This window comes from Hyla sarda, chromosome 4 (assembly GCF_029499605.1).
Source record: "Hyla sarda isolate aHylSar1 chromosome 4, aHylSar1.hap1, whole genome shotgun sequence".
NCBI classification, from domain to species: Eukaryota; Metazoa; Chordata; class Amphibia; order Anura; family Hylidae; genus Hyla; species Hyla sarda.
Genome location: NC_079192.1, coordinates 65651478 through 65665755, shown reverse-complemented (window position 1 = coordinate 65665755; position 14278 = coordinate 65651478). Strand labels below are relative to the sequence as shown.

The following is a 14278-nucleotide window of genomic DNA, read 5'->3' as shown; positions in this document are numbered from 1 at the left end:
AGTCTGTTGGGGTTCCGCAGAAGACTCTGTCCCACCAATCTATATCAGGCACATTTGAGTAAATTGCATTTCTGCTTCCATCAATCCCTGAAGATTTGGTTGCTGCTTCTTTCTAGCACATTTAAAGTGAACTTGCATACTAGAAGCAGCCATTCTGTTGGTTCACCGTTCCATATATCCATGCCCTTTAAGTAGTGAGACCACCGAGGCGTGAGGGAAGATATACCTCCCGGCTCAGTAATACCTCAGATAGGCAGTAGTGTTAGGTTTATAATGGCTGGCTCCATGCAATTGGTGGCTGGTCCACTTTAAGGGCAACCTGTGCATTCTGGAAGATTCATTACTAACCCAAATTACCCTTGGGTTATGCATTCCCACCCTGCAAACACAGGAAATCCTATAAAACCTAAACCTTCTGCAAAAATGCCATACCCTACAAAAAAAAACCTAGTAACTAGAATTCACTAAAATATCTCCTTGTGGGTTCAAGAACGAAACCCAGGCTACTTTAAAGGAAATATATATAAGGTATACTTTGGAATCCCTGCTATATATATGTATATGTTTCTCAGTATTAAAAGGTGACATCATGGATCCAATGTGCTGACCCCACATGTCAGAGGAGAATCGCACTCACTGAGAACTGACAGACAATAAGCACACTCCATAAAATGCGCCGGCCATGCTATGGGACTGGCTTTCCTACTGCAGACAATGGATAAACCCATTATTTACAGGGTGTGGGGTTGTTGGAGCTGGATAATTTATATATATATACATATATATATATATATATATATATATTATATATACATATATGTGTTTATATGTATATATATATATATACCGGTATATATATGTGTGTGTATATATATATATATATACATATATATATATATATATATATATATATATATATATACACATATATATATATATATATATATATATATATATTATTATTATTATTATTATATATTTTTGCATTCCTAAAGCAAAATAAAACAACATAAAGGGGTGGCAGTGGGGGCCCCTGGGAGAACTGCTTCGCTTAAATGAATAAAAAAAAAAAAATTAGTTTTTAACTTTTTTTTGTTTTTTGTTTTAAAATACTTTTTTTCTGTTTTCTCTTTGTTCTGTTTGGACGACTCATTTCACGTTGGACGCGCAAACACACGGGAAGGAACGGCTCCACGGGAAGGTCACAGTTCTCTCCCCCCAGCCCCTCAAGATTTCAGACAATCCCTCCACCCCTCCACAGCTCCCCCATCCCCAAATAAAGCCAAAAAAGACAGAGGGAAGAGGGCTAAAGGTCAAATATTTTTCAGTAACAAGTCAATGGATGCACTTACTCCCCATACAATAGTAGGGGGTCATACAGCTGCCCTCTTCCCCAGCTTGGAAGGGGTAAAAATGCTTAAAGGTCATATAGGAAACATACACAGGAGGCTTAGTCCTACGACCTTGTCTTGTCCTCTTGCAAACACTTCATGAGTCCAGGCAGTGGATGTCTGGGATACATGTGCACATGGGGGGATTGAGGGCCACAAGAATAGAAGAAGTCTGGATTTGGAGGGGTTGAGGGGGAGGAGGGATGAGAGGGAACGGCACAAGCATGCGGTCACGTGCTTTTCCACGCCGCTGGAACTCTCTGAGCGGCGGAGCCAAAAGTCTCTGGCACTTCCTCTTTTCTGGTGAAGCCAGGAGAGCATTACTGGAGGCTGTATGAAAACACGAACGAAGATATCAGTGGTGGTAGCCAAACAAAAAACATGGGAGAAGACAACACATGCAAATAATTGCAATTGTTTATGAGCATTTGCATTACTAAGCTGAGGACGGCAAAGTACACATATTAGGGGATCCACTACTGTTTTTTCTCTACATATCTCTTGATAAGGTGTCTCTTTTATTGGTGCTTGAGGAAGGCTTTGTTAAAAGAATAGTCCTGTTCATAACTTTTCTGTGCCGTCATCTCTGGACTGCTGCCATATCAAAAAACGGACTCACCTGCCACCACTCCCTCGGTGCCCCAATATTCCTGCTCCATTCCTCTGGTGTTGTCTGGCTGCCAGTGGTCGATGTGTCACGCTGCTGCAGCGATGTCCTGCCTTGGCTGGCACTAGGCTGAGTGGCAGTGTGATGCATTGACCACCGGCATTGGTCTTCTTCCTGGTGCTGAGGCTCAATACATTACACTGCTGCTCAGACGGCCAAGGTTGGACATTGCTGTGGCCAGTGATTAGCAATTCAGCAGTGTGATGTGTTGACCATGGACAACCAGGAAGAAGGTGGCACCGCAGGACTGAGAGAGTGACGGCAGGTGAGTCCTGTTTGTTGTTTCACATGCCAGCAGCCCAGAGATGACGGCAAGGAAAAGTTCTGATCGGGACTACTTCTTTAAAGGGAATCTGTGAGCACATATGTATGATATGAACTGCAGACACCATCAGATAGGTGACAAGACAACAATATAAAACATACCTGTCAGCCCCAGCAGGGTTAACAGGTGCTGACAAGGTGTTGTTGCAAGGTTGCCGAGTTACGCCCTGCTGTCTGAGTGGCTAGCTACTGATTGACCACATGTGCATCTCCCTATATTACCAGGCATCAGACACTGGGAAGATGCCTGTGAAAGCGGTCATTACCTGAGTAGCTAGCATTTCCTTATTCCCTTGTATACCCGGCAACTTGACTTCTGACTTCCTATCTGACTTCTCTTTTGTTATAGCGATGCGGCACCTCTTCCCACTCCTGACTAGACTCGATTTGACTGACATTGACTTTATGTGTGTATGTTTAGTTTGTCTTTGTTAGTTGCTTGTTTCCCTGTTGCTCCTGACAACTGACAGGATTGTATTTTATTGTGTTGACATTTTACTCCCCTCACTTATTTAGGAAGGGATTGTCGACCAGTTGCCGGCCTATCATTTAGGATAGGCGGACAAGTAGGCAGGGACAGGGGCGTTGGTGAGCGTAGCGAGCACTCTTTCCCTGCCCGTACGTGACAATACCTTTGATAGTGTCGATGGGTTTACCACTACTTTTAAAATTATGATTTTATTCCTGGGCTTAGGTATGAAGGAGGCAAACTACCTACATACAGGGGCAAACTACCTACAGGGGTAAAATCACCCACAGTAAAATCTTTTTCCGGGGTGTGCCTCGAGTTAAAAAAGGTTGGGACACACTGCTCTATACTAAGTTAAAATAAAAAAACTAGTTGGCACATTCCCTTTAAATTTGTTATCAAGTAACAATTGTGGATCATCTTTACCTAGAAATCGGTGTGGTGCCATTTCTCTGCTATTCATTCTGTTATTGTACAAATAAATTGATAACTGGGAGATTTGGTTCCACACGTAAAAGAGGTGTAACCTTACATAGTATGTTGACATCATTTAACTGTGTAGTGACACAATCTTTTGACAGGCAAATGGGTAATACCCAGTTTTCAATTTATTCAACAGAGGAACACTCCACATACTTCAGAGTTCTGACAAAAGATGCTTAAGAGCTCTTATATCGTAAACATTTTTACTAAGATGGATGTATCAGGAGAGGTGACAATTTCTTTTAAGTCAGTTGTACACTTTTTGCAGTATTTTACTTTGCACCTGATACAAACATTACAGATTGATGATGATGCATTTTTCAAATTCTCCATTTTACAATCTATTTTTTATTATAATCAAGAAATCTTGCAGTTTCCATTCAATCCATTAGGCCTAAAACTAAGATAAGACTCCCTGTTCTGTACAGATCATTTCCCAGTAATGCCTTTCTTCACAGCACAGACAAGCACAGTTAAGGTGACACCAGTATATAGATAACATTGGTTCCAACACCATTTACAGCAGAGATCAGCTCCCCCCCCTGTAGAATGACCTTTGAAAAGGTCATAGAGAATGCCCAGTAATGTCGGCATTTTATCTGAATGGCACAGGTCCTGTCCATTGTTGTCTGGCCCATGGGTCCTGCTGTAAAGCATATTACTAAATGCTGTAAAAAACATCAGGCAAATTGATAGCCCTTATAATGCACACAATTAAAAAAAATACAAATAGAAATAGAACAGAATAGTAAAAAGAACATATCTGCCTCTAAGCAGAAGAAAAAGATCATGGTTGAATTGAAAAAGACTAATGTGTCAAGTTGAGCACAATAGATATAAATTGGATCCATCAACAGCTCTGTCATAATATAGTAAAAAAACAATAAACTGTTACACAAATAATAAGAACAAATATTAATGCATAAATCATCTCCTGTCTGTCTATGGGTTATATCTTTACGTTCCACATTGCTTCAGTTTCAGTAAAAATATATACCGTTCATTCATGAATTACTACAAAGCTCCCTCTATAAAAAGCAGCTTTATATATGGTCTTTATTTCCCATATATCATTCTACAGACAGGACATTAATTATTCATCCAGGTATTAGAGAGGGAAGTGCAAATGCTTTTCCTGCAAAGATAAAATAAATGATCTTTTATGGGCAGGAAGAATGCCAACTACTGCTGTTTCTTATCATGCAATAGCCTGTAGACTGGCAGTGTCTCCAGACATGCAAGGCATTTGTTTCACTAAATTCAGTCTATACAGTATTATTATAATAATATGGCTCTGTTCACATCTGTTTTGAAGGCTTTGCAGCAGATTATGTCACAATGGAAAACAATGCAGCATTTTGTTTTTTGTTTTTTCAGTAAAAGCAGTAGACACCATGAAAAAATCTGACAGAGCCTATTATAAGTAAATGAGGTCTGGAAAGCACTGATAGCCCCCCCCCCCCCCCCCTGCACAACAGACATTATTTTATTTAAATGGCCCATACAAAAAATATGGAGAAAAACTGTTCCAGGTTAAACCCCCCCCCCCCCCCAAAGGACGAGGGGGCACTCCCTCTGTCTGGAGAAGAAAAGGTTTAGTCTAAAGGGGCGACACGCCTTCTTTACCGTGAGGACTGTGAATTTATGAAACGGTCTACCTCAGGAACTGGTCACAGCAGGAACAATTAACAGCTTTAAAACAGGGTTAGATACATTCCTGGAACAAAATAACATTAATGCTTATGCAGAAATATAAAACTACATCCCTTTCCCTTATCCCCTTACACCCTTCCCTTCAAGTCCCTGGTTGGACTTGATGGACGCATGTCTTTTTTCAACCATACCAAACTATGTAACTATGTCATAGGAGCAGATGTGAACATATTTAAAGTCATTTTTACTATTGTGCACAAAAGTAACTAATGCAGACTCTTACTGTCACTGGAGGGGTGCCACAGGGGCCCCTGAGCAGTGGAAGTGGACATTCTGCCACTTGCCATCACGACGATGCCAAACACGAGTCTCTTCGGATTGGCTGGTACGAGGTCGACCCTGTGTATCAATGTATTGTGTCAGGCGTATGTAGGCGATACAGGCAGCATCCTCTCCTACCACATGAACGTGAGGATTCAATATGGTCGTGTGAATTGGTTTGTTGTTCTTGGAAAGCACTAAAAAAAAAGAAAAGACAAGGGAAAACATTAAATATTAGGAATTCTGATAGACTATATGTTCATGGTATGACATTCCAGGAAGGCGATTGAGGGTCTATTCACACGTACAGTATTCTGCGCAGATTTGATGCGCAGGATTTCAAGCTGTGCTCAGTCATTCAGTTTACATTGTAATCTGCAGCAGAAAATCCTGTGCAGAATACTGTGCATGTGAATAGACCCTTTAAGGATTTACCTATAAGTCAAAAACTTAGAGAGTGGTGGCAGCACAGATTTCTAAATATGTGCAAAAATGTTTTAGGATGTGATTTAGGCCTTGTGCACTTTACATTAGATTGTCCATAGAGGTATATGGGGCCCTACTGTCCCACTAGATATCTCAAATTCCATATGGTAGCATTCAAAGTTTTTATGTCATATGAATCCAACAAAAAAAAAAAAAATCATAGCATGCTGCAACTAATACAGTGATCCCTCAACTTACAATGGCCTCAACATACAATAGTTTCAACAATAGTTTCAACAATGGTATTTTCTGGACCATTGTAACTTGAAACCAGACTCAACATACAATGCTACAGACAGTCCAGATATGTGAAACGTGACACAACTGGAGGAACTGACCAATCAGAATTGGCATTTTACTGGTAAATCACCTCTATTACTGAAGTACAAGCACTGACTGGTGTCTGGTAGCGCCCCCTTGGTACAGGGAGGAACTACAAGTTCTGTACTACTCCTTACCTGTGCCAGGGTTAGCTGCTCCTTTGGACACCAAGTAAGGGTGGCTTCATTTGGGACACTGTGTGTACTGTATAGGACCCTGAAGAAGCTCCTGTCCTCTACAAAAAACATTGTTTCTCAACCAGGGTGCCTCCAGCTGTTGCAAAACTACAACTCCCAGCATGCCCGGACAGCCGTTGGCTGTCCGGGCATGCTGGGAGTTGTAGTTTTGCAATAGCTGGAGGCACCCTGGTTGGGAAACACTGACATAGACAGTGATTTACAGCTCCCAGCAGCTATTTCTTACTTTTATATGTAAGGATTTGCTTTATCTGTATTAGTTATCTACTTATTGATCTTTAATCCTCACCTTTTCCTATTTTTGGATGACATTTTGGTGGCTTCAGAATTAATTACCAGGTTTCCATAGAGTTATGGTCTGTACATACAATGGTTTCAACATACAATGGCTTTCCTGGAACCAATTAATATTGTAACTTGAGGGACCACTGTACTGTTATCCTGTAGCATTGCTTCTAGGGAAGGAAGTCAACAGCATACAGCACCCAACAAAGCACCATATGGGGGCACAGAAAGTCTATTATTCAGGGGATTTTTTTGGGCCGTCATAAAGCCTCCTGTCATAGGTATGAGGCCTAATGCTCAGTAGGCAGAGAGAAAACAAACATTAAAGGGGTACTCCGGTGAAAACCTTTTTTCTTTTAAATCAACTGGTGGCAGAAAGTTAAGCATATTTGTAAATTACTTCTATTAAAAAATCTTAATCCTTCCTGTACTTATTAGCTGCTGAATACTACAGAGGAAATACTTTTCTTTTTAGAATGCTCTCTGATGACATCACGAGCACAGTTCTCTCTGCTGACGTTATTATTATAATAATAATAACAACACAATATTTATTGTTGTCCTTAGTGGGATTTGAACCCAAGTCCCCAGCACTGCAAGGCAGCAGCGCTAACCACTGAGCCACCATTCTGCCCTTAGCATACATCTGCTATGCATGGTTGCTAAAATGGACAGAGATGTCAGCAGAGAGCACTGTGCTCGTGATGTCATCAGTGTTCCAAAGAGAGAGGAATTTCCTCTGTAGCATTCAGCAGCTAATAAGTACTGGAAGGATTAAGATTTTTTAATAGAAGTAATTTACAAATATGTTTAAATTTCTGCCACCAGTTGATTTAAAAGAAAAAAGGTTTTCACCTGAGTACCCCTTTAAGATTTATATGCTGAATAAGGTGTATATTCCTTCTAGCAAACTATTCTTAAAGTTATTAGAGCTCAGTATATATTTCTAAACAGCAAAAGCTACCAGACTACCCCTTTAAGCCCCCTAAAGGTGTAATCTAGAAGGATAACTGATTTCATTTGGGAAGGTCCCCCTTTTAAAAAACCTTATTCAAAACATCTATCCCAGTGGTCCTCAAACTGTGGCCCTCCAGATGTTGCAAAACTACAACTCCCAGCATGCCTGGACAGCCAACGGCTGTCCAGGCATGCTGGGAATTGTAGTTTTGCAACATCTGGAGGGCCACAGTTTGGGGATCACTGATCTATCCTATAAAGCCAGAAGTGAGTGTCTACATGTGTATCATTCAGGTAAAGCTGCCTTCAAACAGCATTTCTCTGTTTGTAGGACGCAACCTATTAATGCATTACACGAACCATCCCTGACTTTAACTGATTCCCGATTATAAATTGATATAAGCAAGGGTGTTCTGGTTTAGGAAAATCATTATTTTATATTAATTCTAAGTTATTAGAGGTCGCCCATTTAGGATCCTGTACGTTAGTCAGCATCTATGAAGAGCTCATGCCACTCTGGAGCCAGTCATGGCATTACACCAACAGTCCATTGATTTCAATGGGATCTGTGTAATGCCTCATTTTTCCTGTAGGGGTGCTACAGAGGAATTGAACACTTGCTGCCAGGTGGGACCTGCTATCCTATCTTCTGTGGACTCTTATAACAAAAAGGGATTGCCAAAAGTGGACAGACACACGACAAATACAAACATTTTCCCATCTAAAAGAGAATGTCAAGTTATTCTAATATTTCTTAACAGTAACAGAACTTCTTACAGTTCTCAAAGTAAAATCGGTGAAAATCTATTCCTTCCACAAGGTTACCCAGAGCTTCTGGCTCAAATGTGGTCAATCCTGGGTCACAAATCTTCCTGAAAATAAAAGATAAGTGAGAGATCTCATTATAGTACAAACCAAAGGCATTATACTGCTGTACTAACCAGAGTCATTAAAGATTATACTGTGAATAAGAAAAGCGTGGGCCGTTCATATGTGTGCTGTCTATAGAATAGTGTAATGCCAATGCCAATGACAGTGTGCTGTCTCAGAGCGGAGTCACCTTTTGTAACTCTGAACACTGTTCCGATGGCTGTGGTCACAAAGGTTTCCTGCGCTGTTTAACCCCTTAAGGACCAAGCCCATTTTCACCTTAAAGGAGTAGTCCAGTGGTGACTCAGTGGTGAACAACTTATCCCCTATCTTAAGGATAGGGATAAGTTGCAGATCGCGGGGGGGGGGGGTCCGACCGCTGGGGCCCCCTGCGATCTCCTGTACGGAGCCCCGACAGCCCGCGGGAAGGGGGCGTGTCGACCTCCGCACGAGGCGGCGGCCAACACGCCCCCTCAATACAACTCTATGGCAGAGCCGAAGCGCTGCCTTCGGCAATCTCCGGCTCTGCCATTGAGATGTATTGAGGGGGGCGTGTCGGCCGCCACTTCATGCGGGGGTCGACACCCGCTATCTGGGCAGAGAGCCGGGGCCCCGTACAGAGAGATCGCAGGGGGCCCCAGTGGTCGGACCCCCCGCGATCTCAAACTTATCCCCTATCCTTAGGATAGGGGATAAGTTTTTCACCACTGGACTACCCCTTTAAGGACCAGAGCATTTTTTGCACATCTGACCACTGTCACTTTAAGCATTAATAACTCTGGGATGCTTTTACTTATGAATTTGATTCCGAGATAGTTTTTTCGTGACATATTCTACTTTAACATAGCAGTAAAATTTCGACAATACTTGCATCATTTCTTGGTGAAAAATTCCAAAATTTCATAAAAAAGTAGAAAATGTCACAATTTTCGAACTTTGAAGCTCTCTGCTTGTAAGGAACATAGACATAGCAAATAAATGATATACTGATTCACATATACAACATGTCTACTTTATATTTGCATCATAAAGTTGACATGTTTTTACTTTTGGAAGACATCAGAGGGCTTCAAAATTCAGCAGCAATTTTCTAATTTTTCACAAAATTTTCTAAATCTGAATTTTTCAGGGACCAGTTCAGGTTTGAAGTGGATTTGAAGGGCCTTCATGTTAGAAATACCCCACAAATGACCCCATTATAAAAACTGCACCCCCAAAGTATTCAAAATGACATTCAGTAAGTGTGTTAACCCTTTAGGTGTTTCACAGGAATAGTAGGAAAGTGAAGGAGAAAATTAAAAATCTGCATTTTTTACACTCGCATGTTCTTGTAGACCCAGTTTTTGTATTTTTATAAGGGGTAAAAGGAGAGAAATCCCCCCAAAATTTGTAACCCAATTTCTCTTGAGTAAGCACATACCTCATATGTGTATGTAAAGTGTTCGATCGGCGCAGTAGAGGGCTCAGAACGGAAGGAGCGACAATGGGATTTTGGAGAGTGAATTTTTCTGAAATGGTTTTTGGGGAGCATGTCACCTTTAGGAAGCCCCTATGGTGCCAGAACAGCAAAAAAAAATCCATGTGGCATACTATTATGGAAAATACATCCCTCAAGGAAGGTAACAAGGGCTACAGTGAGCCTTAACAATCCAAAGGTGTTTGACGACTTTTCGTTAAAGTCGGATGTGTAAATGATTTTTTTTTTCACTAAAATGCTGGTTTCCCCCCAAATTTTACATTTTTACAAGGAGTAATAGGAGAAAAGCCCCCCAAAATTTGTTAGGCAATTTCTCCTGAGTACAAAAATACCCCATATGTGGCCCTAAACTGTTGCCTTGAAATATGACAGGGCTCTGAAGTGAGATAGCGCCATGCTCATTTGAGGACTAAATAAGAGATTTGCATAAGGACGGAACCGGATGCAAGAATGACACTTGCCTCCGATACCAAAAATACCCTATGGCAGTGTTTCCCAAACACGGTGCCTCCAGCTGTTGCAAAACTTCCAGCATGCCTGGAAAGTCAATCGCAGTCCGGCAATACTTGGAGTTGTCTTGCAACAGCTAGATGCTCCATTTTGAAAACAGTGTCATACGAGAAATTTTTTATTTTTGCGGGGGGGGGGGGGGGGGGGTGGGGGGGAAGATCTGTGTAGGGGAATGTGTGTATGTAGTGTTTTACTTTTTATTTTGTGTAATGTAGTATAGTGTGGTGTTTTTAGGGTACACTCACACAGCCGGGGTCTACAGCGAGCTTCCCGCTGGGAGTTTGAGCTGCGGCGGAAAACTTGCTGCATCTCAAACTTGTAGCAAGAAGCTCGCTGTAGACCCCGGCCGTGTGAATGTACCCTGTACATTCACATGGAGGGGGAGGGGCGCAAACCTCCAGCTGTTGCAAAACTACCACTACCAGCATGCCCTTTGGCTGTCCGTGCATGCAACAGCTGGAGGCACACTGGTTGCAAAACACAGCTTGTTACTTAAATCAGTGTTTCGCAACCAGTGTGTCTCAAGCTGCTGCAAAACTAAAACTCCCTGCATGTACGGTCTATCAGTGCATGCTGGGAGTTGTAGTTTGCAACAGCTGGAGGCACACTGGTTGTGAAACACTGTGTTAGGTAACAAACTTAACAACCAGTGTGCCTTCAGCCGTTGCAAAAACTACAACTCTCAGCATGCAGTGACAACTGAGGGCATGCTGGGACTTGAAGTTATGCAACAGCTGGAGGCATACTACTAACACTCCCAGCATGCCCTTTGGCTGTCCGTGCATGCTGGGGGTTGTAGTTATGCAACAGCTGGAGGCACACTGGTTGCAAAACACTGAGTTTGTTACTTAACTCAGTGTTTCCCAAAAAGGGCGCCTCCAGCTGTTGAAAAACTACAACTCCCTGCATGCCCAGACCGCCGAAAGACATGTTGGGAGTTAGTTTTGCAATATCTGGAGGGTCACAGTTTGGTGACCACTGTGCAGTGGTGTCCAAGCTGTAGCCCTCCAGATGTTGCAAAACTTCAACTCCAAGCATGCCCAGACTGTCCAGGCATGCTTGGAGTTGTAGTTCTGCAACATCTGAAGGGCCACATGTTACAGAACTACAACTCCCAGCATGCCTGGACTGTCTGGGCATGCTGGGAGTTGTAGTTTTGCAACATCTGTAAGAGCACAGTTTGGACAACACTGCACAGTGGTCTCCAAACTGTGGGCCTCCAGATGTTGCAAAACTACAACTCCCAGCATGGCCAGAAAGCCTTTGGCTGTCTAGGCTTTCTGGGAGTTGTAGTTTGGCAACTCCTGGAACGCAGCAGTGAAAATCACTTACCGCTGATCTTCACTGCTGCGTCCGCCGCTACCTCCACCGGTCCCGCGCTGTCTGTCCGGATACCGCCGCGGGTCCCGACACGATCGCCGGTCCCGGGATATGATCGCTGGTCCCGGGACCATCCGCCATCTTCCCCCTGCTCTGCCCCGACATCCAGGGGCGGGGCAGAGCGGGGATTTCACCTCTAACCTCCCGCCCCCCTCCTGCCATTGGTCGCTAGTCCTAACGACCAATGGCAGGGGTTTAGGAGCGAGGTGGCAGCTGCCACCTCGCTCCTATCACTCAGGATGGATCGGAGCAGTTTCTGACTGCTCCGATCATCCCTATTTTCCGGGCGATCGGGTCACCAGGGACCCGATCAGCCCGGAACCCCGCAAGTCCTTGTCATTAGTCAGTGACTAACTGACCGACTAATGACAACGATCAGCAGCAGGGGACCAGTCTGATTGGTCCCCTGCTGCATAGTGTCATCAGTCAGCTGTCCAGGACAGCTGAGATGACGTTTCTATCACCATGCCAAAGGACATGGTGATAGAAAATGTATTGGACGTGTATACACGTCCATTTGTGGGAAGGGGTTAAAGTCTATCTTTCAAAATCTATTGTAAAATAAATGCATTTTATGTGTCTTTTTATATTGTCTGCATGCACTGCGCCTAGCAAGTTGTGTAAGGGGTTAACTTTCTCTACCCAAAAGTCTATTCCCACTGTATGAGCTTTGTCCAGCTCCACCCTATTGGCCTCTGTCAGGCTGGTGTCAGTATACCTTATTTTTGCTATATGGAATAGTTCTACCAACTGCAATACTTCATAGAGAGACATAAAGTAAAAAACAAACAAACCATATACTGTTCAGTATATGTTTTCTTACAGTGGGAGCCTATGGGTAATAGTGTACTCTGTTGAAGGTATATGTGCGAATATACTTACAATGTATACAGCTAAAGGACACTGCTACACATAGTAGCATGAAGCTTACATACCCCACAGAGCCCTGCCATCTTATGCCAATACTTTTTTCCAAAGCCTCTTCCACCATGTCTCTGCTCTACTCCCTTTCCCCCCATATTGCGGAGGCACAGACATTTTGGCTGCAAGGGGCTCAGAAACTCCTAATGCAGCCCTGCAGGGTAAGCATGCTCTGCAACATGTTCCTAATATATTTGCAAGGTTGACTTTCTATAATTTTATGCAAGCCATTCTATAAGGTACAAGAGCTAAGGTGTATCTAGTATTGTAGCTCGGCCCCATAACCTGAATTTGCCTTTCAGTAACTTCCCCTCTCCCTATTACCATCCCATGAACATTGCGTATTGCCATGGGTAACTCACGCATAGGCCTCAAAGTCTCCGTTATTCACCGCCTCAATCAGCTGCTCTGTTATCTTAATGATCTCCTGTTTTCGAGCTGGAAAAAAACAAAATAGCCAGTAAATGGAGAGATAGATAGAGACAGAGAAGCGGGAAAAAACACACAAACGTGGTCAGCTAAAAAGCCTGGAAAGATTCCAAGATGAAGATGGTAATGGATAATGGGACTAATGGTGGATTATTATAGGGAGAAATCAAGCAAAGTGCAATAAAAACAACAAATGCTCTGCTGTTCAACAGACAGAACGCAGCTGTGGTTACTGGAAGGCCTGAGAAAATGTTAAAAATGGTTCATATTTTTGGGCCCATACTGTCAATTGGTTGTATCTTCTAGGTGAAAAAATTAACAAATAAATGGGGCTGTGCTGCAGTCTTCTTCTCATTATGTCACTGTGCAGGGAAAACCGTGGTGGAGGTACAGAGCTAAATCAGTGAGGTCAAACCACCACAGCCATAAGGTATCCTAGTGATATGTCATCCCTTTATAACATGGAAATATACTTTTAAAGGAATAATCCAGGTAAAACAGTTAAATTGGGGAACATAAATAAAACTGCCTGTGATAAAAAATCTGGTACATCTTGCCATACAACTAATATGACTTGCACCACAATTTCAGCATGGTTTAGACAAGTTCAAAAATGTTAAAGCCTTGCTTGTCAAGGGTGTGTGGCCATAGATAGGTTTCATTGGAAAGGGAGTGTGGTCTGTACATTTCTTCCTTAAATGTGAGCCAACTAATAGGTGGCACAAACATAGACTAGACAGTGTAAAGATGCATTCAATTTTCAAACAGTCTGAATCGCTATTATAAATCAGATGCATTCCTAAACTGTCTAGTCTAAGAATTAGACTGTTTTTATTTATTTCCTTTAGTGTGTGTGTTGTGCATAGTGCATGGCCTTAAGGACCTAAGTACTGGAAATGTAGTGCTACATGCCAGCCATATTATTGAATGGCTGCCCTCATCTTGTAAACTAAGGTAAGAGTTTCTATTTGTTAACTGCCCGCCAACGTGGCCTACAGTTTGGAATTCCTAAGCAGAGGACCCTGCTTTATAAGGTCCATATGCACTGTTAGGTGCCCTATACGATGATACAACCCATTGAATGGCTAATTGTATGAAGCAAGATCTTATTTCTGGAAATATAAGAAATTATAATAG

General features: G+C 42.5%; 1 protein-coding gene across 14 annotated transcripts in view; it reads right to left on the bottom strand.

Annotated features, from left to right (window-relative positions):
* Nucleotides 1–1298: 1298 nt before the first annotated feature.
* CAMK2B (calcium/calmodulin dependent protein kinase II beta) overlaps nt 1299–14278 on the bottom strand; it is a 150378-nt gene continuing 137398 nt past the window's right edge. For all 14 annotated transcript variants that reach the window (XM_056571263.1, XM_056571264.1, XM_056571266.1 and 11 more), the window contains 4 exons: nt 13075–13150; nt 8332–8426; nt 5271–5505; nt 1299–1721 (listed from right to left, as the gene is read on the bottom strand). In XM_056571263.1, coding sequence (XP_056427238.1) covers nt 5273–5505; nt 8332–8426; nt 13075–13150 — 404 coding nt within the window. In that variant the 3' untranslated portion in view covers nt 1299–1721; nt 5271–5272. The remainder of the gene's footprint in view (nt 1722–5270; nt 5506–8331; nt 8427–13074; nt 13151–14278) is intronic.